Here is a 27,503-nt window from a genome sequence, read left to right on the forward strand (position 1 = left end):
TTTGATAAGACTGCCATCAACCCTCTTCATGATATGTTGCACTTCAACTATACCTTCCCATGCCCACTCATGTTACAGTTCCTCCTTGGGAATGTCAACTAGATCCCGGTGTGTCACAACACCTTTGCTATAATTCAAGGTACTGTGCAGGCCAGTGTCTATGGCATATTCCCCAAGGCATTTAGCAGTTTGGAGGTTAGCTGCCTGCTAGGAATTGGAAGTTTCCATTAGCAAGGTCCCATCGCGCAAGCGCTTCATGGATTTTAAGGATCCACAGATTCCCTCCAAACCCTTTTGTATGTAGAAGGGCAAAACCTTCTCGAAACTACCCTCTTTCCATTTCACTATGAGAAATGCATTCTGAGGACCAGAATGCATTCTGTTACTAAAGACTATAGTTGTCAAAGAAGCACTGGAGTCAGGGGGACTGACTACATGAGCCCTCTTGATAGACTGGGAGTTAGAACCTTCTAGCATCCCACCCTTTCCGCTGGGAGGAGGAAAAAAAGATTTCAAAGGCTCCATTTTGGTCCCACGAGCAGCTAGGGAAGTGAGGGTCCACTCAGACAGAGCCCCGCATGCCTGAGTAAGCCTTATACAACTGAGGTGCGGCAGGTTCCACAGAGGTTGCCCGCTAACATCTGTTCTACCTCAACAGCCATGCGTCTCATCAGCGTGCAGCGCACCTTGTGGTTGAGGTTTTTTTTATAGAGGTTTATTCCATCCTCACAATCCGGGCAGTCAAGCCAAGATCCCCATTCCCTGAGACACACAATGTTCCACCGCTGTGCCACACAGTGGTTGCTGAAACATGCCCAGAGCTTACAGTGACAGGGGCCTGGCAGCACTTACCAGTTCCCAGCTCAGGAACCCTGGGGTTGCCAAGCCCGTACCCAGCAAATGAATGCTGAGCCCCTGGGGGTGTTAGATGTAGAAGTAACTTCAGGTGTTCCCCAGGGAAGTGTGTTGGGACCCTTGCTGTTCATGTTGTATATTAATGATGTTGCAGACAGTTTGATAGTAATCTCAGACCTCAGACTTTTTGCAGATAATTCAGTTACCTATAATGAAGTACTATCTGAAAGAAACTGCATAAATATTCAGTCAGATCTTGATAAGATTTCAAAGTCGTGCAAAGGTTGGCAATTTGCTTGAACTGTTCAAAAATGTAAAATTGTTCACTTCACAAAACGAAAAAACATAGTATCCTATGACTATAATATCAGTGAGTCATTGTTGGAGTTGGCTAACTCATCAGATACCTGGGTGTAACAGTTAATAGAGGTATGAAGTTGAATGATCACATATGCTCAGCAGGTGGTAGACTTCCGTTTATTGGTTGAACACTGGGGAAGTGCAATCAGTCTACAGAGGAGACTGTTTATGAATCACTCATGTAACCAGTTCCAGTGTATCACTCAAGTATGTAGGACCCTTATCAGGTAGGACTAACATGGGATACTGAATGTATACAGAGAAGGGCAGCACAAATGGTCACAGGTCGTTTGATCCATAGGAGAGTGACAGAGAGATACTGAAGAAACTGAACTGAAGACTTTTGGAGATAGAAATAAACTATTCTGAGAAAGCCTATTAACAAAGTTTTAAGAATAAATGATGACTAAGAATATACTACAGTCCCCTAAGAATCTCTCACACAGGGATCGTGAAGATAAGATCAGAATAATTACTGCATTCACAGAGGCTTTCAAACAATCGTTCTTTGTGCGCGCCATATGTGAATGGAATGGGAAGAAGCCCTAATAGTGGTACAACAGGATGTACCCCCGGCCTTTGCTTCCTGGTGGTTTGCAGAGTATAGATGTAGATTTTTGTATCGTTGCCAGCATGGGAGGAGAGGAGGCATAGCTGCACTCCTTACCGGCTGATGTTACTTCTTCATGAATGACCTGCTCCAGTGGCCTGGTGTGCTTCTACAAGGGTAAAAGAGTTGGCAGCGTATATGTGACAGGCAGATAAGGTGGTGCAACAGTTGCTAGAAGTGGCCTGTGCAGTGGGAGTGGTTCTGTGTGCATGGGAGTGGTTCCGTGTATGTGGGTTCCAATACCCCAGCCCACTTGTCTTTGTGCTTACATGTGGGCTAGCAGGGATTCAGTTGTACCTGTGAGTGGGCAGTAGAGGTGGCACAGGGCTATGGCTGTCAGCATATTTGGTGGTTGCATGAGTGTCAGATCTCTGGATTGGAGGCAATGGCAGCAGGGGCATTGGTTATAAATGCAGTTCCAGCCAGAGTTGATCTCAGTGGTGGGTGATCCGTTGGGCCCACTTTGATTGTTAGCTGAATATGTATGCCTAGACACGGGTACTGTGTGCACAGACAGACATATACTTGGGCTGGGCATTCTGCATGGGATGCAGAAAGTTTACCAGGGACTGATGCCTGTGGCCTGGCAGTATTTCAGCCAGAGAGGGCACAGTTGGGCGATCAGTGATAGCATCCATGCCACAAAAGTTGTGTGGGAGAGAGTGTCCACCACAAGCAGCCACATTGCTCTATGCCCTCAAATGGCCTTGCAAAATCAACATTCTGTCTCTTCCTGTGATTGATCCAGACATAGCTATGGAGACAAACCCTGTACTGGAGCTGCCTGCTTCAGGAAGCAGTGCTGACAGGAATTTCATGCATGCTCAGTTGCAGCATTCATACCAAGCCAAGGTATGTGCTGTTGATCTAACGCCTCTATGTGCGTCACATCCACAGTTTGTGGTATAGTGGCTAGCATTGCTACCTGTGGATCACGGGGTCCCAGGTTTAATTATTGTCCGGGGTGGGGATTTTCTCTGCCCAGATACTGGGTGTTTGTGTTGCCTCATCATTTCATCATCTTTCAGGAAAGTGGCAAGACTAGACATTGAACAGATTGGGAATCTGTAAAGGTGATCATAACTACACAGTTGAGTGCCCAACAAACCAAACATCACCATCATTATCAATGTGCATCATCCTCCAGTGCAAGGCATGAAGCAGTTCGAAGATGAGCGGTTGTGAGATGATGACCCTGTAGTCACAGTCATCGGAGGTTAATCTTGAGTTGCCATTTGTTGCATGAAGCCAGTGCCACATTCCAAAATAGCTATGAAATGATGGCTGCACTTGTTTTGATAAGCTTTGCATCCACCCCAGCTGGTCTGTTGACAAAACTTTGCACAGTAGCAGGCCATGGGCTGACTCTTTGGCTACCTCACCAATTGTCAATGGGAAGTCATCCAAGTTTGTTGCATGTGCTGGTCAGATGCAAAACAAACCATTTCCTGACAATCAAACATGAAGTCGGGGCCAATGAGAAGACAGAACAGGACATCTGAGTTGCCATATTGAGCAGTGGGTCGTAAGAGGATTTCGTAGTTATAGCCATTTAAAAGCAACATCCACCATTGAAGATGCTGCACTGTCTTTTCAGGAGATTCAATCTTTGCTTCAAAAGTGACATTAATTTTTTGTGGTCAGTTAATAGGTAAAATTTGCTGCCATACTAATAAACATGAAACTTCTTCACACTGTAAGACCTCATTTTTAGTCTGTGAAGAGGTTAGTTGTGATGCCATTAATGTTTTAGAGGTGTAGGCAGTCTTTAGAATTTGACAGGTTTTAAATGGGACGGAACTGTCCCGATCCTGTGTTGCGAAGCATCCATAACAAGCATTGACTGCAAGCTCTTTTATTCAGTATCAACCACTGTGGTGGTTTTAGATCCTCAAGGTGTTTAAAAGCCTGCTGGTGTGCCACTGACCACACAAATTTGACAAATTTTTTGTGAAGCTGATTTAGCAGGTGCACAGTTTGTGCTGCATCCGTTATGAACTTAGCATAATAGGTAATTGTACCAAGAAAGTACTGGAGTTGTATCATGTTAGTGGGTTAAATTTTTTTTTATCATGTCAGTGTGGTTGCATGTGAGCATGGTACCTTTGCCACTACAAATATGCCTATGTTGTTCTGTTTGCGTCATCCATGTTACACGAATTTTGTCTAAGATATTGATGCCCTACGGAATACAAAAATTAATTGGTTTAAACATTTCTGAACTGTGGCTGGGGTGATAACAATCCCCCAAGAGATTCTACTGGAAAATATGGAATGGTGTATTTAAGATGAATAATTGTTTTGATTCACTGTGTGCTGTCAGTTGTAGTTATGTATCTTTGAAATCAGTTTTTAAATGGCATTGGCGTCTCGCTAGCTTTATTAAAAAATACTGTGGGTGTGGTATAGGATAGAGATCAATGTTTGCCTGAGCACTTATAGTTGCTTTAAAATCACCTCAAATATACGTATATGGATGTGACAGGTATTTTTAATGATAACTATTGTCATTGCCAATGACACCTTGTTGCTGAAGCTGCATGAGCTTGACCTGAACGGTAACTCTAAAATCCAAACTATAGAGGGCGAGTTCTATAAAATTTTGACCTTAATTTTGACCTTGCAGATAGTTTTATAGATAATAGGCAGTAAAATATTTTAGACAACATAGTGATGCTTTGAAAGTCTCCTTTAATGTAACACAGAGGAAATCGAGATCAATAAATGGGCCTGTTTTGCACACTAAATTTGCATTGTCCACTGTTTGAAACCAATTGCTGTAAAGGCGTCGCCGGCCGAAGTGGCCGTGCGGTTAAAGGCGCTGCAGTCTGGAACCGCAAGACCGCTACGGTCGCAGGTTTGAATCCTGCCTCGGGCATGGATGTTTGTGATGTCCTTAGGTTAGTTAGGTTTAACTAGTTCTAAGTTCTAGGGGACTAATGACCTCAGCAGTTGAGTCCCATAGTGCTCAGAGCCATTTGAACCATTTTTTTGTAAAGGCGTCAAAGCTGAAGATGTTAACTGCTTTAGGCCAATCTACAACTGAGAATTTTAGGCCTGTTCAATGTTTTGTACTTAGCTGTAAGTGGCAGTTCTCTCAGGAGAGGAATTGTCTTTTGGCAGTAAGACACAACACATTGCTGGGCTTTTTGCTGCAAAGGAGAGCTGAGCTGTTGATTACATGAAGCATTTCATCTTAAGGTGGTAGCTCTCTTTGACTGCATGAAAAATAGGCAGTTCTCATTATTTTTTTCTGGTAAAATAAAAAGTAATACTGAATCTGATGATGTAGTTTTATTCCTTATACTCTTGTCCTTAAGAAATTATTTTTGCATATGTAGGATAATTGAAAAATATTAAGGTCTAAAAAATGGTGATATGTTGAAACAAAAGTCATGGTTTTCGCTCAAAACATTGAGAGAAAAGTGTGCACCAAAAATAGACTTTTGAATATGACATAAAATGGCTGTGCGCGCTGATAGAGAATATTAAAAAATGTAGAATGCTATCGTATGTACTGTTCTCAAGTTATCTTCCCAGCCAATTTGAAAAAATGTGATTTGGAGAAAACCTTGTCTAAAATATTGGTTACATTTTTTGTAGTTAAGTTAAACATACATCTAGTCAACAATTCCTGGACCATACAGCAATTTCTTCAGATCCAAAAGGGGTCCTCCTCCATTTTATTTGCAGCCATGGTGGTCCTACAGATTTCTTTAGTAGCTTCTGTCATCCACTGCTCTGCTTACTTGATACATATTTCTTTCACTTTTGTGCTGAAGTAGTAACAGGCTAGTCTGATCTCAGGTTTGAGCATGTTCATAATTTCCATAATGTCTGTTAGGCCATCATTAAAATTACTTGCTGTCATATTAGACGTAATGTTGACTATTGTTTCCCACTGTGAACGGTTTTCGGAGACTCTTTTTCACAAATCGCCTTATAACTTGACAGTGGAGTTGCTTGGGAACTTGGGTTGAACACTACAATGAAGTAGAGAACCCAGAGAACATATTAAGCAAAAATATCAATTTCTGAAATTTCCCAGGAGGACTACCATCTTAACAGATCTGTGTTGTTACGCGATGCCAGTGTGCAGCTTATCGACACACAATTGGGTATGACAGCAGTTTTACTGACATGTGGTGCGCACTTCAACGTTGAGATGGAAAGGCATTTTTGACCCTCTTGCTTAGTATTAGAAAAACATTTACTTTACACTGAGTGGGAATGAATCATTATGATCAATGTCATCCTATGAGATGCCAGTGATCTAGATGGTCATAAACTCTGATGAGACTGTAGGAGTGTAAGAAGATGATGATAAGTTGAACCATCAGCTGGCTGTTGCTCACCACATTAGCTAACTGCTTTTAGCATGTAGCGGTCCCACCTGCATTTTATTTTTTTGTTGGTTGTCCTCGGTGATGTCGTACTGCACTGCTAAACAGTTAAAAGTAACAAAAAGAATGTAGGGAGGCAGATGGCAAAATAAGAGGGGAATTAAAATTATCCCAGCTTGCTTTGTCACAAGCACCTGAATTTTGTTAGTGGAGCTATGCTTAGCTATGGAAGCAACCTCGAAAGATTTAACACTCTTAAAGAATGGCATAAGACTAGGATTGCTGTGGCTGATACTTTAGCCATGGCTTTCCTGTCAGGGGCTGGGCAATGACCACATTGTGAATCAATGATTCTGCATTGGACACCGTACAATTGTGGCAAGGGGAATTACACTGTCATAATTATACTGCAGATCAGCAACACATCTGTGTAAAACTGCCCATGTTGTTTATGACATTGATTAAACTTTAGCCTAGCTGCCACAAATTGCATCTGATGACAATAGCTTTTGGTTAACAAGGCAAAATTTATTAAAACATAAATCAGTGGAGTTTGCAGGTGGTAACTATTTCTGCACCATTTCATACAAAATACTGATAGAACACAGGGGTAAAGTACTTTGCTGTATATTCAGAAATGTTATAAGCATGACAGAGCTGTTGAAAATTACACTGGAATATCTCTCAGCTCTTTGAAGCCTCACTGAAGTAGGGAAATTGCAGTGAGGGCATTGCTGTAACAACCAACTGATGTTGCTGGCACAAGAACTAAGGATACAGCATGCAGTTCTTGCATCTGCTGCTTCTGTTCCTGCTGCAGTTTTGGTTGCTCCTGATACTGTGTGCTGCTGCTGCTGCACATTGTATATTTACCAGTAGTTAAAACCAGACAGTTCAAAAAGAAATTGTAGCATTATCATGGTTGACTATATCTTGGAACCAGTGCTGAGCCTGACAGCTGGCTAGCATCTATCTCGGTTAGTGGTACTGCACTTGACACCCCAGTTAAGCCCTTGCAGCCTGCTGCAGTGACTTTTCTGCTGGTGAGTTGCAGGATCTCTCAGTTGCTGCTGCTATTGACATCTGCTGTAGATTGGGATACTAAATTCTGATTATTGACTTTTCTTCCTGTGTCATCCTATATAATGGCTCTTATAGTGAGGACATGGATTTGCCGTGACGTTGCATTGGCTACAAAATGTGTGATATGAATGCTGACTGAATAGTGCTTCTGCTGTGTGCATACTGAGACTGCTCAGTGACAGAGCCCATTCCCTATCAGTCATGGACAGTCTAAGTAATGATGGAAAGTATCTGAATACAATTTTCTTTTTTTTATAGGAACCGAGAAAAAGAGCATCACATTAAAATCGACCATACTTTTCACCAGAAGCCAAATCACAAAAGGAAGGGACTGAATGAAGATCAGAATCAAAAAGCTACTCCTTAAACAATGGAAACTCCAGGCAGGAATATCATCACTGTAGGAAAAGACAGATTGCTAATTACCATAAAGAAGACCCATCAAGTTGCAGACAAGGACAATTAAAAGACTTAAATAAAGATTTCAGTCACAGCCTGCATCAGTAAAAGAGAGACAAACATTCACACACTCAAGCAAGCACACCTCACACACACACGACCGCCAACTTGCATGGTTGTGTGTGTGAATGGTGTGCATGTCTCTTATACTAATGAAGACTGTGGCCAAAAGCTTTATGTAAGTATCTTGTAATTGTGCCTGTCTGCAACTTGACATGTCTTCTCTACAATAAGTAGCAGTCTGTCTTTTCCTGCATTGATGATAAAGCTTCTCCTTAGTTACCCTTTTCTGGCACCATGTTTTTGAAAATAAATTGTGTACGATCAACTGTGCTTTCAGCCCTCAAACCAAGACTTGGTTCTTCCAACATGCAGGCAAAGATATTTCACATTAAAAACAAACAAAAATCTCATTTCTCCAAAATGGGTGCAGTATTCAAAAACTAAAAATTCTGTTCGAATGATTTACATGTCTTCTACAGCTCAGCAAGCCCCCATTCTAAAACACCTCATCTTGAAGGGGCGTGTAATTAACTGGGACGACACAAATTAGCTTGCATACCTACTTCTTATTGGGATAGTGTTGTGGGAGAACTTGTGGAAATTCACATTCCATGAATTTAATCAACTAAGACAACTAATACCCAGTGACCTATACGTTTTAATGGGTTTAGGCAAGTGTTATCTGCATAGTCAGTGTGTGTGGTTGTGAACAACATGAGAATTTAATCCCCTTGATCTTGTTCTTGCAATAAGGTTGCTGCACTTCCACCTCCAGATTGGCTCACAATGTGGGTAAGAAAGCAACAGTAGAGATGCAATGCATTTCTCTAGTGTGTGCAGTGAACTCCAGTGACACGCTTATTAGTACAACCTACTGAAATTCAGACTGCACAAATATATGCTGAAATTCAGATTGTAGAAATGTAATAAACTGAGACAACAGATGTAAACTGAGTAATGCATTTAAAACAAGCTTTATACTGTGAAAATCTCAGTGCTGTTTATAGGGTGAAAAAGTGGTGGCTGTAGGCAGTGAGAGAATTAGTCCTAGCTGTCTTGTTTCAAGACCATCTTGGACCACTTTAAGTTACATTTCTACTTGTCATACGTTTGGTTTAGCAGCAATGTATCAACTCTCACATACACATTGAACACCAGTGTGTAAGATCACCTGTTGATGGCAGTGCGGTACGCTACTACTATATTGAGCTATCTGTGAATTAGAAGGCCCACCCTGTGGGTCCAGGGGTAAGAACAGGCCCACGGTATTCCTGCCTGTTGTAAGAGGGAAGTACGCCTTATGTGGTGTTTTTTGTTTGTTCATCATGCATCAAGATCTTGCATGCTACTTATTGTCGTGTAACGGGATTTGCACCCAACGTCTTATGGCTTGCCTACTTCTTGTCTCCTGTGCCATCCCATCCTTCACGCCCACTACAGTTCTGGACCATTTTGACACCCAAAATCCTCCGCGGTAACCAGTCTGTCATGGTGTGGTTCTCATGTATCCTCTTGGCCCCCTGACAACACAGGGATCACACTGCTGATTCCAGAGCTGAGACCTCCCCATGTATGTCAAGGAGTATGTGCCCATCCTTTCTGGGGCACCAGGACTCCCAGCAATGGCCATCCTGCCAGGTGGCCCTTGCTGAGGCTGGGTGGCACCTGTGGGGAGAGCACCTGGTCGGAGTGGGTGGCATCAGGGCGGATGACCCACAATGAAACGGATTAAATTGGATGAAGCTGGTGGTTGCTCGGCCCCAGCTGTCTCAAAGTGAGTAAGTGATGATTTTGATGCTGTGACCTATGATTCCTGATTGTTCCCTCCCTGGCCACACCTTGGGAGGACCATAGGGCGACCAGGTCTCGTGAGCCATATTCGCCTCAGTACCTCGTTTGCAGCAGGACTGATGAAGCAATCTTTCAGGAAATGAAGTCCCAGGTTTTTGTTGACCACCTTGAAGATGGGTTCGAGGAAGTGGCGGCATTGTCCAAAATGCACAGCGGGTCAATTTTGATCCAAACGGCCTCCTCAGCCCAGTTGCGGGCATTGCTTGCCTGTGACAAGCTGGGTGACATCCCTGCCTCTATTATGCCCTATAAAAGCCTCCACATGTTCCAGGGTATTATTTTCCATCGAGACCTCCTCTTGCAGTCGGTTGAGGAGCTACGCGCCAACTTAGAGCGAGGGGGTGTCCACTTTGTCTGGCGCGTGCATATGGAACCCAAAGACAACAGGGTTTCTACCGGTGCCTTCATCTTGGCTTTTGAGGGTGACTCATTACCTGAAAAGGTCAAGGTGATGGTTTACCGTTGTGACGTGAAACCGTACGTCCCTTGCTCTAAGCGGTGCTTCAAGTGCTGGAAGTTGGGACCCATAAGATCTTGCTGTACCTCCAGCACCACATGCAGGGATTGTGGTCGTCCTCTGCACCTGCGCACTCCGTGTGTGCCTCCTCCTACTTGTGTCAACTGTGGGAAGCACCACAGTCCCTGCTCACCTGACTGCTCTGTTCTCCATAAGGAGCAGTGAATAATGGAGATAAAAGTCCTGGGCAGGCCCACCTATCAAGATGCAAAGAGGAAATACGAATGACTTCATCCTGTTCCAGTGACTACATCATATGCTGCGACTGTGACTTCGTTGGCCCCATTGGCGATGGCTGTCCCTGCATTTGTTAAACTTCCAGTGTCTCTGATGTTGGACAGTGGTTCTTCTGGTGCTCCCAAGGTACCTCCTTTGGGTACCAACCCCCAAATTGATGGGGAGCAGTGGGAGGAGGGGAAGAAGAAGAAAAAGCTGGGTAAGAAGGAAGAGGTTCAGGTTGCCTCTGTGCCACCTGTTACAACCAGCTCTGCGTCTGAGGATGATTTGCAGATTTTGATATCCCCCAATTACCTTGATCTTGCCTCTACCTCAGATGCAATGGTTCTTGATTCAGGCTCTCCTTCAGTGGTGGTAGATGTCCCAGCAGCGTAATCTGCCTCCTCGGTCCCTTCACGCCTTTTTTGACCGTGGACGATGTCATTCTCCAGTGGAATTGCAGCGGTTTTTTCCACCACCTTGCCAAGCCCCGACAACTTATCAGCCTTCACCCTTTCTTCTGCATTGCTCTCCAGCAAACTTGGTTCCCAGCGATGCGAACCCGCGCCCTCCGTGGCTATCAGGGTTATTATAAGAATCAGGCAGCTTATGCGAGGATATCTGATGGAGTCTGCGTCTACATCCTTAACTCTCTTTACAGTGAGTGTGTACCTCTTCAAACGCCTTTAGAGGCTGTTGCTGTTAGGGTGTGGATGCTTCAGGCTGTTAATGTCTGCAGTATCTACTTCCACCAGATGGTGATGTCCCACAGCCTGTATTGGCTGTGCTGATAGCCCAACTGCTGCCACCTTTTCTGTTACTGGCCGACTTTAATGCCCATAACCCTTTGTGGGGTGGATTGGTGGCAACAGGCTGAGGCACTATCATTGAGCAAGTGTTGGCACAGCTAAACTTTTCTCTCTTAAATAATGGTACCTCCACACATTTCAGTGTGGTGCATGGCATGTACTCAGCCATTGACCTTACGGTCTGGAGCCCTGGCCTTCTACCATCTGTTCAATGGAGTGTGCATGATGACTTGTGCGATAGTGACCAGTTTCCGATCTTTCTATCACTGCCGCTACATCACTCTTTCGGGCGCCTCCCCAGATGGGCCTTGAATAAGGCTGACTGGGACTCATTTGTCTCCATTGCCACTATTGAGCCCCTTTCTCATGACGCCATTGACGTGGTGGTTCACACAATAACCACCAGCATCATTTCTACAGTGGAATCTCCAATTCTTTGTTCTTCCGGGTCCCCTTGGCGGAGGACTGTGCCTTGGTAATCACCAGAGATCGCTGACATGATTATAGATCACAGGTGGGCCTTCCAACGTCGTAAGTGGCACCCATCACTGGAACAGCTCATTGCCTTTAAGCTGCTCTGTGCTCGAGCCTGATGCCCTATTTGCCAACAGAAACTAGAGTACTGGGAAAGGTATGTCTCTACCATTGGCAACCGTAACTCCCCATCGCAGGTTTGGACCAAGATTAGGCGACTCTATGGATAGCAGACTCCTGTCAGTGCACCTAGGCTTTCCCTGAATGGAACAGTCTATACTGACTCAGACATGATTGCAGAATTCTTAGCAGAGCATTATGCTCAGAGGTCCGCTTCTGTGAATTACCTGCTGGCCTTCCACTCCCTGAAAGAGCGGTTGGAACATCAGAGCATTTCATTCCATACACACCACCCCAAATCATACAGTGTTCCATACAGTGAGTAGGAATTCCAAAGTGCCCTAGCTGCTTGCCCAGATATGGCTCCCGGACCGGATCACATCCACTATCAGATGCTCAGACACGTCTCGGTGGACTGCCAGTGACACCTCTTAGACCTTTCCAAACGTATCTGGGTTGAGGGTAAGTTCCCATCACAATAGCAGGAAAGCATCATCTTACCAGTGTTGAAACCTGGCAAGAACCCCCTGGAGGTGGACAGCTACCGGCCCATTAGCCTCACCAACATTCTGTGTAAGTTGCTCAAACGCATGGTGAGCCGGAGGTGGAGTTGGCTACTTGAGTCTCAGGGCCTTCTGTCTCTGTCTCAGGGTGGGTTCTGTAAGGGCCACTCTGCCACCGATAATCTGGTGTGCCTGGAGTCTGCCATCCGTGCGACATTTGCCTGCTGCCAGCATCTGGTTGCCATCTTTTTTGACTTGCGGACGGCATGTGATATGACATGGCGACATCACATCCTCACCACGCTTCATGGGTGGGGTCCTAGGGGCCCGCTCCCAATTTTTATTCATAATTTTCTGTTGCTTCGTGCCTTCCGTGTGCAAATTGGTCCCTCCCATAGTTCCTCCCGAGTCCAGGAGAATGGGGTCCCGCAAGGCTCTGTCATGAGTGTGTGACTCTTTTTAGTTGCTATCAGTGGGTTAGCTGCAGTTCTGGGAACGTGTGTATCACCTTCTTTGTATGCTGATGACTTTTGCCTGTACTACAGCTCCACTGGAATTGCAGTTGCTGAATGGCAGCTGCAGGGCACTATCCGCAAGCTGCAGTCTTTGACCGTAACGCGCGGCTTCCAGTTATCGGCCGCCAAGACTTGCGTCATGCATTTCTGCTGGTGTCACACTGTTCACCCCGAGCAATGGCTTTATCTTGACGGTGAACCTCTTGCTGTGGTGGAGACGCATCAGTTTTTGGGATTGCTTTTTGGTACCCGATTGACTTGGCTCCCTCATCAGGCTTAAACAAATGTGCTGGCGACATCTTAACGCTCTTCGTTGCTTGAGTCACACCAGCTGGGGTGCCGATCGGTCCACCCTTCTATGACTGTACAAGGCATTGAGTGTCCCTCCATTGCAGATCTGGTGCCAGTGACTACTGGCCACTTATGCTGTACATGTTTGTAGCTTGCCCAGGCATCCAAATGACCATCTTCTGTTCCCCAACTCGGTCGCCCATCTTCCAGAACGGCAGCCCCTGTCAGGGAGGACAATTGCAGTTCACGTCTGGTCTCTTCCCTCTGGGCTTGCGTTTTTCTTTCTCCCACCTCTTTTCCGGGCCTATATATCCCAGTGGTGTGTGCCCTGCCCATGCCTTCAGCTGGATTTGGCATAAGACTCGAAAGACTCCATCCCTCCTGAGGCCCTCCGTCGACACTTTCATTTCATCCTTGCCACATTTCATGGCTCTGACATAGTTTGTACCAATGATTTGATGGTTGCTGGTCGAGATGGTTATGCTTTTACTCTTGGGAATCAATCTGAAGAATGCTCCTTGCTGGATGGCTGCAGTGTTTTCACTGCAGAACTGGTAGCCATCTCTCGCACCCTAGAGTGTGTCAGCTCCTGCTCAGGTGAGTCCTTCGTCATCTGTAGTGACTCCCTGAGCAGTTTACGGGCTATCGATCGATGTTTTCCTTGCTCCTGTCTGGTGATGGCTATCCAGGAGTCCATCCATACTCTTGCCTGTTGCGACCACTCTGTGGTTTTTGTGTGGACCCCAGGTCATGTCGGCATCCTGGGTAATGGATGTGTTGACAGGCTGGCCAAACAGGCTATCAGTGAACTCGCCCTGGAGATTGGCGTTTTGGAATGTGATCTCCAGTCAATATTGCAGCAGAAAGTCCTTGGTACCTGGGGTGATGAATGGCACACCCGGCCTTCACCCGGCAAACTTTGGGTTCTCAAGGAGACTACAGGTGTGTGGCACTGCTCCATGCAAGCCTCTCACAAGGACTCAGTTGTTCTCTGCCAGCTATGCATTGGCCACACCTGGCTGACCTACAATCATTTATTGCACCGCGAGAACCCACCTTTATGTCGCTGTGGATCAGTGTTGACAGTAGTCCACATCTTGTTTGACTGTCTGCTTTTAACTGCGCTCAGGCAGACGTTTGTACTGCCTGATACGCTCCCTACACTTTTAACAGATGATGCTGCAATGGCAGTCTTAGTTTTGGGTTTTATTAGAGCAGGGGGCTTTTACCTCTCAATCTGAGCTTTTGTCTCTTTTGTGTGTTGAGTCTGGCCTTTGGCCTACGGGGTTTTAGATTGGAGTTTTTAGTGAGTCTCTTGGTGGTTGGCTCCCCCCCCCCCCCCCCTTTTCTTTTCTTTTCTTTTTTTTTTTTTTTCTTCTTCATGCTCGGCCAACCACTGTAATGTTCTGTGTGCTTTTATTTCCTTTTTTCTGGTCTTTGTCTGTGTCTTTCTTATTCTGTGTCATCCCTTGTCCTCTCCCTTGCTTGTTTTTATTCCTTGTGGATGTTTCATGGTCGTGGAAAAAGGGACCGATGACGTTTACAGTCTGGTCCCTTCAACCCCCACAAGCCAACCAACCAATTAGAAGGCAAATTATTACAGGAAATGTAATATGTTGAAATATTATTTAGGGGTGGAAATCAATAAAGGAATGGCTAATGAAATACCCAGTTTTAGACAAGTTGGTGTGTTTGCCTTGACCCAAAGGGAAACTTTCTGTTACACAGACAATATCGCTCTGTAGACACTGAGTGGATTATGAGGCACAATGATGAAGTTACTGGTGTGTGTGTGTGTGTGTGTGTGTGTGTGTGTGTGTGTGTGTTTGTAGTGATTCACAGTTAAAATTTCCTGTCTTGTGAGTTAGGAATTACGGCAGGGTGTCAACATTGATCCAAACAAACTTATTTATGAATGTATACTTTGCCAAAAACTGTATGAATAAATATTTAAGGATGTCAGCAGACCTTTATCACTTCGATCATATGGCTACCATTCATTCTATGAGGGTTGGAACTTAAGTAGTGGCAACTATTTATTCACAACCGATACAAAAGAGTTACATGTTTGCACCTGTTACTGTCCTTCAACGTAGTCACCAGCATTGTGTAGAACCTGTTGCCAGCAATGTGGAAGTTGTAGTATACCATTAGCAGAGCGTGTTCTGTTGATGGTGTGAATTGAGGGTTCTACTGCCAGTTGAATCTCTGGAACAATTCTGAAGCAAATGCGTTGAAATGGTTCCTTCATCTTTGGAATCAAATCAAAGTCGCAAGTACTTAAGTTCTGGGAGTACGGTGGATAGTACAGTAAGTCCCAGTTCCATCGACTGAACAGAGCAGCCTCAGCTTGCACTGTATGCAACCACGCATTGTCGTGCAAAATGATGGGTGGGTTGCTCAGAAAGTGTTGCCGCTTCCTTTGCAAAGCTGGTCGCAGGTGATGCTCCAAAAATGAACAGTAATACTGTGCATTGACGGTCTGCCATGGAGGAACGTAATGCATTAGGATAACACCATCACAGTCGTACACAGAATCACCATAACTTTCACCATACTGGAGCCCTGATGCACTTTCGACTTTTGCGGCGACCCATAATGATGCCATTTGTTGGATTGGCGTTTCAGTTTTGGCTCGTAGGATGTGGCCTATTTCTCATCCAGTGTTATGATACGCCATAAGAAAGCCTCTCCTTCCTTCTGTCCCATACATCCTCCTACCACCATCTACTCCAGTCTGGCAACTAACATCTCGTATCCCTTCAAATGCAGGGCTACCTGTGAAACCAGTCATGAGATTTACAAGCTAAGCTGCAACCACTGTGCTGCATTCTATGTAGGCATGAAATCCAACAAGCTGTCTGTTCACATGAATGGCCGCCAATAAGCTGTGGCCAAAAAACAAGTGGACCTCCCTGTTGCTGAACACACTGCCAAACATGATATCCCTCATCTCAGTGACTGCTTCACAGCCTGTGCCATATGGATCCTTCCCACCAACACCAGCTTTTCTGAATTGTGCAGGTGGGAACTTTCCCTGTAATACATCCTACGTTCCCGTAACCCCCCTGGCCTCAACCTTCGTTAGTCACTGCCCTCACCCATCCAGCTCCCTCCCTGTTCCCATTCCAGCACTACACAGCTGTCATTTCACCACGACACCCAGTCTATTAATTTCTTTTTATTTGTCTCCTTTCTGCTACTTACCCCCTCCCCACGTTTTGTCCTGCCCTGTGTCTAAACTGCAGCACTTCACTGTCCGTTACCCCCACCAATACTAGCCCTCCCCCTCCCCACCCCAGGCTCCCCCTTACCCCACCCAGTCATTACTCTCTTCATGCACTGGTGCTGCTGCTTGCAATTTGGTTTTAGTTGTCTGAGACTGCAGACGTGTGTGCAAGTGGAGATTGCTTGAGTGTGTGTGTGTGTGTGTGTGTGTGTGTGTGTGTGTGTATGTGTGTGTGTATTGCTGACAAAGGCCTTAATGACTGAAAGCTACAAATGTGTGAATCGTTTTGTTGTGCCTATCGTGACTCAGCATCTCCGCTGTATGATGAGTAGCAACTTTCCTTCTCTGATATTGTTTTAGATGGGAATATTTACACCCGAATTTCTCTTGAAAATTGTCCCATGAGGTAAAGTCTTCAGAGTGGACATTTCCCCAGTCAGTAGTGTCCCCTAGCAAGTAATTCGAAATGAAATCTGTCTTTCTATAGTCTTTCAACTTTTGTGGTAGTGACCTCCAAAATGCTCTCAGGAAGTAGGTTAGATGTACTTCCCCATCTGATTTAAACTTTGGAAAAGGCTTATAAAAGTTCATTCCACTTCCCAACTTTAATTCGTCTAATAGTGTTGTAGCATCAAAATATTTACCTTTAACTTGACTTTCTGTTAATTCCCTTCTAGTTTTTGCTAATTTGTCCCATAGTTGTTAGTGATTTCCTCCCCAGAAAGCTGCCCATTTCCTAAAGTGTGTGAAATCTCCTTTGTATTTTTTCCTCCTAACCTGACTGTATCTCGTGTGAATATACAGAATATCGATTGTCACTTCTCTGTTCCAATATTTCTTTGTGCAATTGCACATCTGACATCTGATCTTTTACCAACTTACATTCTGTTTCTGTAAAGTTATGTAAACTATCTATGTCCATATGCAAATCTTTAATGTTTTCACGTATCTCTTCCTGAACTAAGTCCCATTGTTTCAAGACTTCATTGTATATTTCTTCTCTTAAGATGTTGAGTCTTTGCTCTAGCTTATGTCTTAAATGTGCCTCTAATGTTTCGTGAGTGTCTTTCAACTGCATTTATAATTCTTATTGCATCTGTTTAGGTTTTACATTACTTGCTCATGGGCATCTTCAATCAGATGTAGTTGCACAAACATATCATTAATACTCTCTTGAAATATAGCATCATTGTCAATTATTTTTTACAAATATATTACTGATCTTTTAAATTTTTTCATTAGATTATTTTATAACTTGTGTGAATTGCTTATCGATCTGTGAAAATTTTGTATTAGATTGTTCTATTACTTGTGAAAACTTTTTGTTTACCTGTCTCTGTATGTCTTCCAGTTTTTGTAATAACATTTCTGTATTAACCTGTACTGATATTTTCCCTGCTATCATTGGCATAAATAAATTCACAATTATTAGCTAATCACTGCACTATGCCTACAAAAATAATTTTGAACTGAAATACTGGTGTAGCACACCATAGTCGTACTGTGTGCTGGCGATGGTCTAGTCATTGGTGACTGCATTCTGATGGGACAATGATTTAGACTGTTGGTATTTCGATGATGTAAGCTGCATGCTGACATCATGGTCGTATAGACTGAATGTTGGCGTCAAAATGGTATAGACTGCGCTCTCGTGGTGGATCATTTGTCAATGGCTGCATGCTGGCCAGACACCGCTGGCTGTGTGCTGGCCCTTGGCAGGTCATATATGGTTGTGTGGTTCATCAGTTTAGACAGGTGCTCTTAGCCCAGGCACATTGACATTGTTCTTTATGATCCCTGTTGTCCTAGGCTATCCATCTTCTCTTTGCTGATTTATTAAGGAGTCGTCCTGTGGAGTATTTATTTAAATGACTGATGACTACTGTATTTAGCTTATGTGGCGATGTTTTGACTGGTTGAGTAACATCTGTTCTAGACCTATTACTCTATACAGCTACACCTAACACCTCTGCCTTAACACTCCTTTATTATATTGGTGTAGATGTTCAACCTTGCAACTCGTTTGATTTACCTCAGGGTCAAGCTATGCTGTACCCTGTTCTTCTTCGGCATTGAACTTCTTTCTTCTGTGCAGATTCCTGTAAGTGAATTGGCTGTAAAACCAGACACTGCTTCTCTACTTAAATAAAGTGTAGATTGGTTCCAATTATCTCTGTGTATGGTCACAAATGTCCACAAACAGTTACATGTTACCTGGGAAGTTAGTACTCCCATTGCCAACTGATATTACTGCCTCAAAGACCTCTCTTTAACTTGTCAAACAATGGAAAATTCCAATGTAACAACCTTGCAAAAAGGAAAGTTACTACTCACCGTATAGTGGAGATGCTGAGTTGCAGACAGTCACAACAAAAAGACTGTCACAAATACATCTTTTGGCCAGTAAGGCCTTCATCAGAATTAGATGGCAAACACACACATACACACACACACACACACACACACACACACACACACACACACACACACACACACACACATGAGTGCAGTCTCAGGCAGTTGCGGCCACACTGCGAGGAGCAGCACTGGTGTATGATGGGAGTGGCGACTGGGTGGGGGTAAGGAGGAGGCTGGGGCGAGGAGGGCAAGGGATAGTATGGTATGTGTGGCGGACAGTGACGTGCTGTTGGGGAGTGTGGAGGGACGAGGTGGAAAGAGGGTAGGGCAGCTATGTGCAGTCGTGTGGTTAGATGGTGGGAGCAGAGAGGTGGGGAGGGGGGGAGGGGATAGTGGAAAAGGAGAGAAGTAAAAAGACTGGGTGTGATGGAGGAATGAGGGCTGTGTAGCGGCGGAATGGGAACAGAGCAGGGGTGGGATGGAAGAGGACAGTGACTAAAGAAGGTTGAGGCCAGGAGGATTATGGGAACAAAGGGTGTATTACAGGGAAGTTCCCACCTGTGCAGATCAGAAAAGCTGGTGTTGGTGGGAAGGATCCATATGGCACAGGCTGTGAAGCAGTCATCGAAATGAAGGATGCCATGTTTGGCAGTGTGCTCAGCAACAAGGTGGTCCACTTGTTCTTGGCCACAGTTTGTCGGTGGCCATTCATGCCCACAGACAGCTGGTTGGTTGTCATGCCCACAGTGCTATGAGGGGAAACTCGTAATGCAGTACCACCCAGTACTGGAGCAACTGAACCATGTTCTCTGCCAGGGTTTCAACTAACTCTCCCCTGCTCCTAACTCCTTACCTCATGCCTCATGCCCCTGTAATAGACCTAGATGCAAGACCTGTCCTATAAATTATAAATCCTCCCAACACCATCTACTCCAGTCCGGTCACAAACATCAGCTATCCCAACAAAGGCAGGGCTACCTGTGAAACCAGTCATGTGATCTACAAGCGAAGCTACAACCACCGTACTGCATTCTATGTGGTCATGACAACCAACAGTCTGTCTGCGCACATGAATGGCCACCAACAAACTGTGGCCAGGAATCAAGTGGACCACCCTGTTGCTGAGCATGCTGCCAGACATTACAGACTTCATTTCAATGACTGCCTCACAATCTGTGCCATATGGATCCTTCCCACCAACATATCAGCTTTTCTGAATTGACCAGGTAGGAACTTTCCCTGCAATATATCCTATGTTCCCGTAACCCTCCTGGTCTCAACCTTCATTAGTCATCAGCACTACACAGCCCTCATTCCTCCATCACACCCTGTCTTTCTACTTCTCTCGTTTTCCACTATTGCCCCGTCCCCACCTCTCCACTCCTTCTGTCTAACCTCCCGACTGCACATAGCTGCCCTTTCCTCTTTCCACCTTGTCCCTCCTTGCTCCCCAACAGCAAGTCACTGCCCACCATGCCTACCCTGCTATCCCTCTCTCTCCCTGCCCAGCCTCCTCCTTACACCCACCCAGTTGCCACACCCACCATGTACCGGTGCCACTGCTCGCAGTGTGGCCTCAGTTGCCTGAGAGTCAGTCATGTGTGTGTGAGTTACGTTTGCATTATTGTGTATGTGTGTGTTTACCATCTAATTCTGATGAAGGCCTTACTGGCCAAAAGCTATATTTGTTGTGCCTATCTGCAACTGAGCATCTCCACTATATGATGAGTAGTAACTTTCCATTTCACAATACTGTCTCTTTAACATGCTTGTCAATAGCTTAAAACAACAATTGGCTGCATATATTGTATTTATCTTCCTTGGTGCTGGAGATCTTCCATGATACCAGAGTTACTTCATTCCTTCTTGCTCCATGGAGATTACAAATACTCTCCATCAGGTAGACTCCGTACGTGATGAGTAATACTTTCCGACAGTATCTGGCTCGATGTTTACAAAGCAATTGTGATCACACACTTCTTTACCCTGAGCTCTACATTTGACGTACATGATACATGTCCTTCCATGAATGGCGTGGACCACTACAAGTGCATTCAGTTTACAAGTGAAGTACCCACTGACATATTTTAAAAAATAAAATTTTGGATAGAATGTACAATTTTAAAAATATGTTGTAACTGTAAAAATAATCACAATGGATATACTTGAAATATCTCTTGTATGAGATATTATTGAAACTTCTGATGATGTCTCTGAATTACCAAACTAACTTAAGTTTCACGTTACTTTCAGTCATAGTCCACTTTTCTTGTTGCTCATCTGTCATGGGCACTTCATTTGTTTTTCCACTCATCTCTCACTTCCCTCCATAAGTAGTCTTCTTTGACACTGACCACTTTTATTTTATTTTGTTACTGGGGCATTTCATACATTTCGATTGTTCTGCACGTATATTTTTTTATGTGAGATCATCTTTTGATATGCATACTGAGGTAAGTAAATGAGGTTTACTGTCATTCTCAAACCATGCTTTTCTCTTTTCTCCATGGCTTACCTGTTGTACTCCCCCCCCCCCCTCTCTCTCTCTCTTCCCCCCCCCTCCCTCATCTCTCCCTCTCCCTCTCCCTCTCCCTCTCCCTCTCCCTGTCATCCCCCCTCCTACCCATCCTTCCTCATCGTTCTATCTGAATCTTATATGACAGAGTCTAGCTGTATTATGTCATGTAACATCTTCATTTCATCATTTTCTCCCAAAAAATTTGCTTTCTTTTGTTTCTGTTTTCCAAGTTCTGATAACTTTATCATTAGATTTAAATCTATGAAGATATTAAAACGTTCTTAACTGATGACACAGCATTTAACAAGAATGTGGTCTCGAATGCAAAACACAAAGATTTCATGAAAAACTACATTTGTTCTCCCTCACAAAATAAAAGAATCAGTTTTCAATTGAGAATTTTATCTTTTTGTTTTATCTAATAAATTTGTTTTGTTCTGTCCTTGAAATAAGGATGTAATTGACAGGTTGAAGCAGTTACTAATATCTCTGGACAATAAAAGTAATCACCACTGTTTGAGATACTTGATGGCAAAGACACTGCCAGAGTATCAGGTAAGTTATTTTTATAAAATATCTAAGCATACTTACTGTTAAATAGTCTCTATTATATAATGCAATAATGTTGTTGACTGAATGGTATCAGAAACATTGTTTTGGTTAAATGTAGATACAGGAGACACAAATTGGAAGCAAAGTTATGTATCTAGTCCGAAGCAATGTGTAAAGCATATTGAATTTTATATGTGGTCACATTAGCTTCCAGTTTTTTCAGTTCTTACTCCATATCTGAAATTTTAGTGGATAAGAATTCGAGGCCTATGTTAATGTGAAACAGCATGTATATCCATTATATCTTTCCATTAGATTTTGTGGAATAGTCTCTAAAATTTATTTTTGATAGATACCTTTCTTCGACCACCTACACAAGGGATGCCACTTCAGAGGAATTTTATAGCTTTTTATATTCCATGTAGCTTGTTACTTCCTCTTCAACCCTCTAAATTTATGAAATTTTAAACATGTTTATTGGCTATGATACAGCAACTGTACGCTATTTAATTACAGGATGTATATACAGCCACATCAGTTGCACAAAGTTTTTCTGTCAATTGACCATGGTTTCGGTTGCACTAGGGCAATCTTCATCAGAATAAAAAAATTACATGGAATTGCAACATGATTGAAAACATCTGAGCAAAAGTGCTCTCATGAAACAGAAATGTCACATGAATAAAAAACTAAAATGTAAAAGTATAACATGATTGTCAACTAGATAAAATACTCCATGGAATACAATTACAGCTGCAAGGTCGCTTAGGGCCAAGAGCAGCATAAGATAGCCACTACCATCAGACTAGTCTAATCCTCTAAATTTATCTTCGGTACATACACTGAATCATTGTGCTCTTTCTTTAAGTCTGTCAATACGTGTTAGCAACCTGTCGTGGCAGCAAAAAAGTAGTACCAAGTGTCTACAGTCGAGTGTCTTATCTGGTATAATGGTAATAAATTATGTCCCTAGCCTTTCTCCTGAATCAGTCTACCCATTACTGAAAACTGTATCAAAATCCAAACAGTAGTTCCTGATGTTAGCCTTCACTCAGTGAAGGACTTCAGTTTATAGTATGTGTATAGATTGTATAGATTCCAGTCAAGCTTCATTGCTCTCTGGAGTTGCGATGGCTGTTTACTTTTTTGCTTTTCCCACCAGATGCTCTTTATAGCTGACCAAGCTTCCATCAGTCCCTTTGAGATGTCACTGCAAATGCCTGTTAAATATAGAGGAGGCTGACATTTCTGTAATTTTTTGATGTCTTGCCTGTCTCCTTTCTTGCCAAATATAATATATATAAAATTGCCACTGTTTTGGAAAATTGGTCTTGTACATTCCATAAACACTTTTGGAAATTTCTTTTGTATTCATTTCCCATGCATTTAACCATTTATACTGAAACACTATCATCTCCAGGCACCTTTCTATTGTCATACCTTGCCTTGATTTATACATCTCATCTGGACTTACTTCTGTTATGTCTTTATTTTCATTATTAACTTCTTTGTTTCCTTATTTGTACTACATTAACATTTACAGTAGTCTTGGAATGCTTGTAGAATTATCTCTTTGTTGCTTGCTATTCTGTTGCCTGGGATTTTAACTTGATGATATGTGGTGTCTACCCAACACAAGTTTCTGCTTTGTTTTCTTTATGCTCATATTGTTTTCAGTTAATTATCATAACACATTTTCATTGATTCTTCTCAAATGATCTCAAAAAAATTCTGAATTATTATCTTTAATTCGACATATTCTGTCACATTCCCATCCCTATTTACTCGAAACTGTTGCCTTAACAGCTGCCTCTCACTTTGTATATGGAACTTCATTTTCTGTTTGCATTAGTATCTTTGTGAAATATTACCTCTAATGTCTAAAACTTTTTACCCTTCATTTCCTAAGATGTCAAGCTTGTTGCTTAATTTGATCTGGTGTACCTTTCTGCTGCTAAATAAATTGTGGTAATCTACATTTCAGACTTCTTGTTTCTATTTTTACTCTGCATCTTAATAATCTATGTTCACTCAAATTTCATAAGTGGTTTTGGACCATCACATCTTGCAATTTCTTAATTATTTGATAAAATATAATCCATTTATTTTTGAGTTCAAGTTTCTCATTGTTATGTCCATTTTCTATTTATTTTATTCTGGAAGAGTGAGTTAAGCATAAACATGTTCTTATAAATTTCTACTGGGTGAAACCTTCATTATTTTGTATCATACACGATGTTCCCTACAGAAGGACCATTCTATTGTTTTTATCGTACTATTGCATTGGGTAAATTCCCATTATCAGTGTCAGAAGGGAGTTGCTGTGGGAAGGGAGTTGCTGTTACTTAATAGCTTGTGTAACATTTTGTATAGGTCCTGTACCCTCTAATCAGGAAGCAAGCGATTTGGTGCTTAGACTTGAGTGATAGCCATAGAGTATCCTTAGTTTATTTTGAAAATAGTCTTGCTATTCTGGCTGACTTTTCTTCATTCCTTAAATATCTGTAATCTTATTTTTAATTTTCGTGTTTATTACAATGCCAAGGCCTGAAATTCGCCCCTCCCTCTTCCATACGCAGTTTATTGCCACAAATAATAAGGAATATAAGTAGTTGGATTTTAAGTTTCATACTTTTATTTGTTTAGCCAATCTTTATACTATGAAGTGCAGATGCAGAAGTACTTGGTCGTGTCCTGAAGCCATTTCCTCTGTTCCCGTAGTCCATAACTTCAAATATTCTTTCATCCAGGCCACAATCCCCTGCAACTGGCATGTGTCATTATGGCTGCTGGCAACTTGAATCTCAGAACATAGAATCAACACACTGTTTAGATGGTGACTACTAGCCACCAGAGCACTTTGGTCTCCAGTATATACAGTGAAACCCTGCTTTTACACTTTTCCAGGGACTTCAGAAAGTGGTGTAAAATGTGGGAAAACGTAAAATGTGGGAAATAACGTTTTGAGCTGTAAAAGTTATATACAGGATACTCCCTCACATTTTTGGACTTTATATATGATATATGTACATAACACACTTCAAAAGACTTATCGGGGACTTGTTTATTATCTAATAAAGGTTTATTATTTAATAAAAACCACTGATTTAACTGGAACTGAAATTGTCTGGGAAATAGGAATGTTTGACTCAATTTCATACGTGATAATCAATGTTTTTGAAAGCCTGCACTAGTAACGAATTTTTTCATGCTAGCATGATGTGTTTTGAGAATTTTTTCTCATTGTCAAGTGCAAATATGTATATAAGTGTGGTTTCCGAATGTGTGTTATTCTGTGCCTTTTGCACTGTAGTTGTCTTTTTGAGGTTATCAGGTACTGTGCCTTATGTAGAAAACAAAAAAAAACAAAATATCACTCACATTGTTTGTTTGTGTAACATCACAAAAAATACATACGTAAATAGTGCACTTGACAATGAGAATAAATTCTCAGAATATGTTTTGCTCAGCATAAAAAAAAAAATGTAACCAGCACTGTGTTTAAACTAAAAGCATTTGAGCAACACAAAGTGAATGACGGTGACCAAACGCTGAAACACGCTAAATATGGTTTGACAAAGGTGTCATGAGGATCACAACAACCACGAAACTGCTTGTGCATAGTAGCGGCGGTTTGGAAATGGTTGTGATTGGTCATGATATCTTCATTCGAATGAACCTAGTTACGCCTCTCAGCCGCCACACCAGGTAAAGCTTGGCAGCGGCGGGAGGTACGGCACAAATTTTTCCAACTTTTATGCATTTATGAGTTCAGATCTGCTGAGTAGAGTGCCCTGGTGTCAAGAAACTTAACCACGTAATATTTATAAACATTACTGGGTGGCCAACATCTTGTTCTCCATGAACATTTTTTCGTAATGCATAACTTGCGGGAAAATTATAAATATGTTGATGCAAAATCAGGTGCAAATTAACATTGTGGCCAAAGGAAATTTTATGAGAATGATAAAAAATGTCATAAATGGCGGGAAAACATTAATTCCGGGAACATAAGAGTGAGGTTATACTGTATTGTCTGTCATTTTACAGTCAGTCAATATTTATTTCATCAGTAATAAATTTAATTGAGAGGGTAGCAACTTTGGCTCACCACACTGTCTACATTGCTACCCATTCATATCCTTTTTACATAGAATGATTCATCAAAATTTTTACCTTATGGGTACTAATAAATGAACGGCATAAATGTATAGGTTAGATGTAGCGTTTTTTTCCAGTTGGTTCCTTATAAAAAAAAAATAAGCAAGGCAAAACTCACCTGTAACCAACTAATTCACAGTACATAGGCCCATTCAACTTTATACTGGTTTTACTAGCTTTTAAGCAAAAACTCTTTTTCTAGTTGTAGTACAAAATCTCCATACAAATCCACCTGTGGCAGCAACACTGTTGATTGTTTGTGACTATTTACTCAGGCAGGTAGGAGTGGGAGGTAATGAAAGGAGGGCAACAAGTAGGAGGATAGTAAGATATACCTGGGAAGGGGTGGAGGTGAGGAGGTTATGAGAGACATGAGAGGAGGAGAGACCCAGTAAGCAGTACATACCGGGCCCCAGGTAGATGCTGTGTTCCTTGAAAGTTCAGCACAGCTGCCTAACGAACAAAATATGAGCATATGGCATATCTGCCTTTTCCTACATTGTTGAAAGCGTACCTTCCTAGAAGAGTCTTTTAATATATAGGGTGTTTCAGAAGTGATGGTCAATAATTCACACATGGAAAGTAGAGGCCAAAAGTAGCTAAAAAGCTCCAATAAAAATGGGGACTTACCAGCAATCATTCTTCCCGCAAACCATTTGCGACTCGAATATGAAAGTGGGAAAGTGACACAGGTTCACAAGATACCCTTTGCCACACACTGTGATAGTATAGGTTTAGATATAGACTGATGGCTCTCAGTGGCAGCTGCAAAATGAGTGCATAGTGACTGTCCAAAACTCTCTCTGTCTGTTTTCTGAACACACATTTTATAGTGTAGCTGTTAGTGAGAGCCATCTGTTTCCTCCTCTCCCTTTTCCCACAACTTCCTCTCCCTTCATTGCCCCATACATCTTACTCCCTTCCAGTTGTCATGTGCCTTTCTACACCTCTCCATCACTCCTGTCAGCCTGTGCAACTGCTTATAAACAGTTAGCACTGCTGCAGCTGCACACAGGCACACTTGGGTATCTGTTTTGTTATAGCAGGGAGAGTGTGAACTTAGGACAGAAAAATTTCAATAGCAAGAAAACTAGTGAAGTCTTTCTTATGTTATTTTTTTCTTTAGTTGATAGATAAATGCTTCCATCTATAATGCTTCCATCTTTATAATTATTCATCACATCTGGGCTCACCCTTACCATGAAGCAGACTGGGTTATATCTCAAAATAAGGCATGAACCTGTATTACTGAGAAGCTCCCTATTTAGCAGATGACATGTGTAGGCTGTTTTGATGGAACAGACACGACATTGTGGCTGATGAAAAGTATTGAGTATAAATGGAGTAATACAGTCTTTGACAACACCAGAGAGGAACTCTCAGATATCCAGCATTGCTCATCAAACATGGCGCCCTGAAAATGCGTGACTTGTCCTTTCACTGCTGCAGAAAAGCCTGTGCAGGTATCCATTGAGCTGCTGTTAGCAATTATACTCTACTACATCATTTCCTTACTTATCTTTTACTAATTCTGTACTGTGTTGACCACTTCTTGCTCACAGCAAAAGCTTCCCAATGGTGGAGACTTTTGATCGATGATTGACAGCTAATTTGCATCGTAGGAACTGTATTTGCTTACAGTCAAGTCATTTATGAGAACCTGTAAAAGTACATGG

At 42.6% G+C, this 27,503-nt stretch overlaps 1 protein-coding gene across 7 annotated transcripts in view; it reads left to right on the forward strand.

Annotated features, from left to right (window-relative positions):
• Positions 1-27,503, forward strand: part of LOC124607094 (protein SERAC1) — a 276,482-nt gene that overhangs the window by 82,949 nt on the left and 166,030 nt on the right. For all 7 annotated transcript variants that reach the window (XM_047139315.1, XM_047139324.1, XM_047139331.1 and 4 more), the window contains one exon: positions 21,568-21,669. In XM_047139315.1, the coding sequence (XP_046995271.1) occupies positions 21,568-21,669 (102 nt within the window). The remainder of the gene's footprint in view (positions 1-21,567; positions 21,670-27,503) is intronic.

Source organism: Schistocerca americana, chromosome 1 (genome assembly GCF_021461395.2).
Source record: "Schistocerca americana isolate TAMUIC-IGC-003095 chromosome 1, iqSchAmer2.1, whole genome shotgun sequence".
NCBI classification, from domain to species: Eukaryota; Metazoa; Arthropoda; class Insecta; order Orthoptera; family Acrididae; genus Schistocerca; species Schistocerca americana.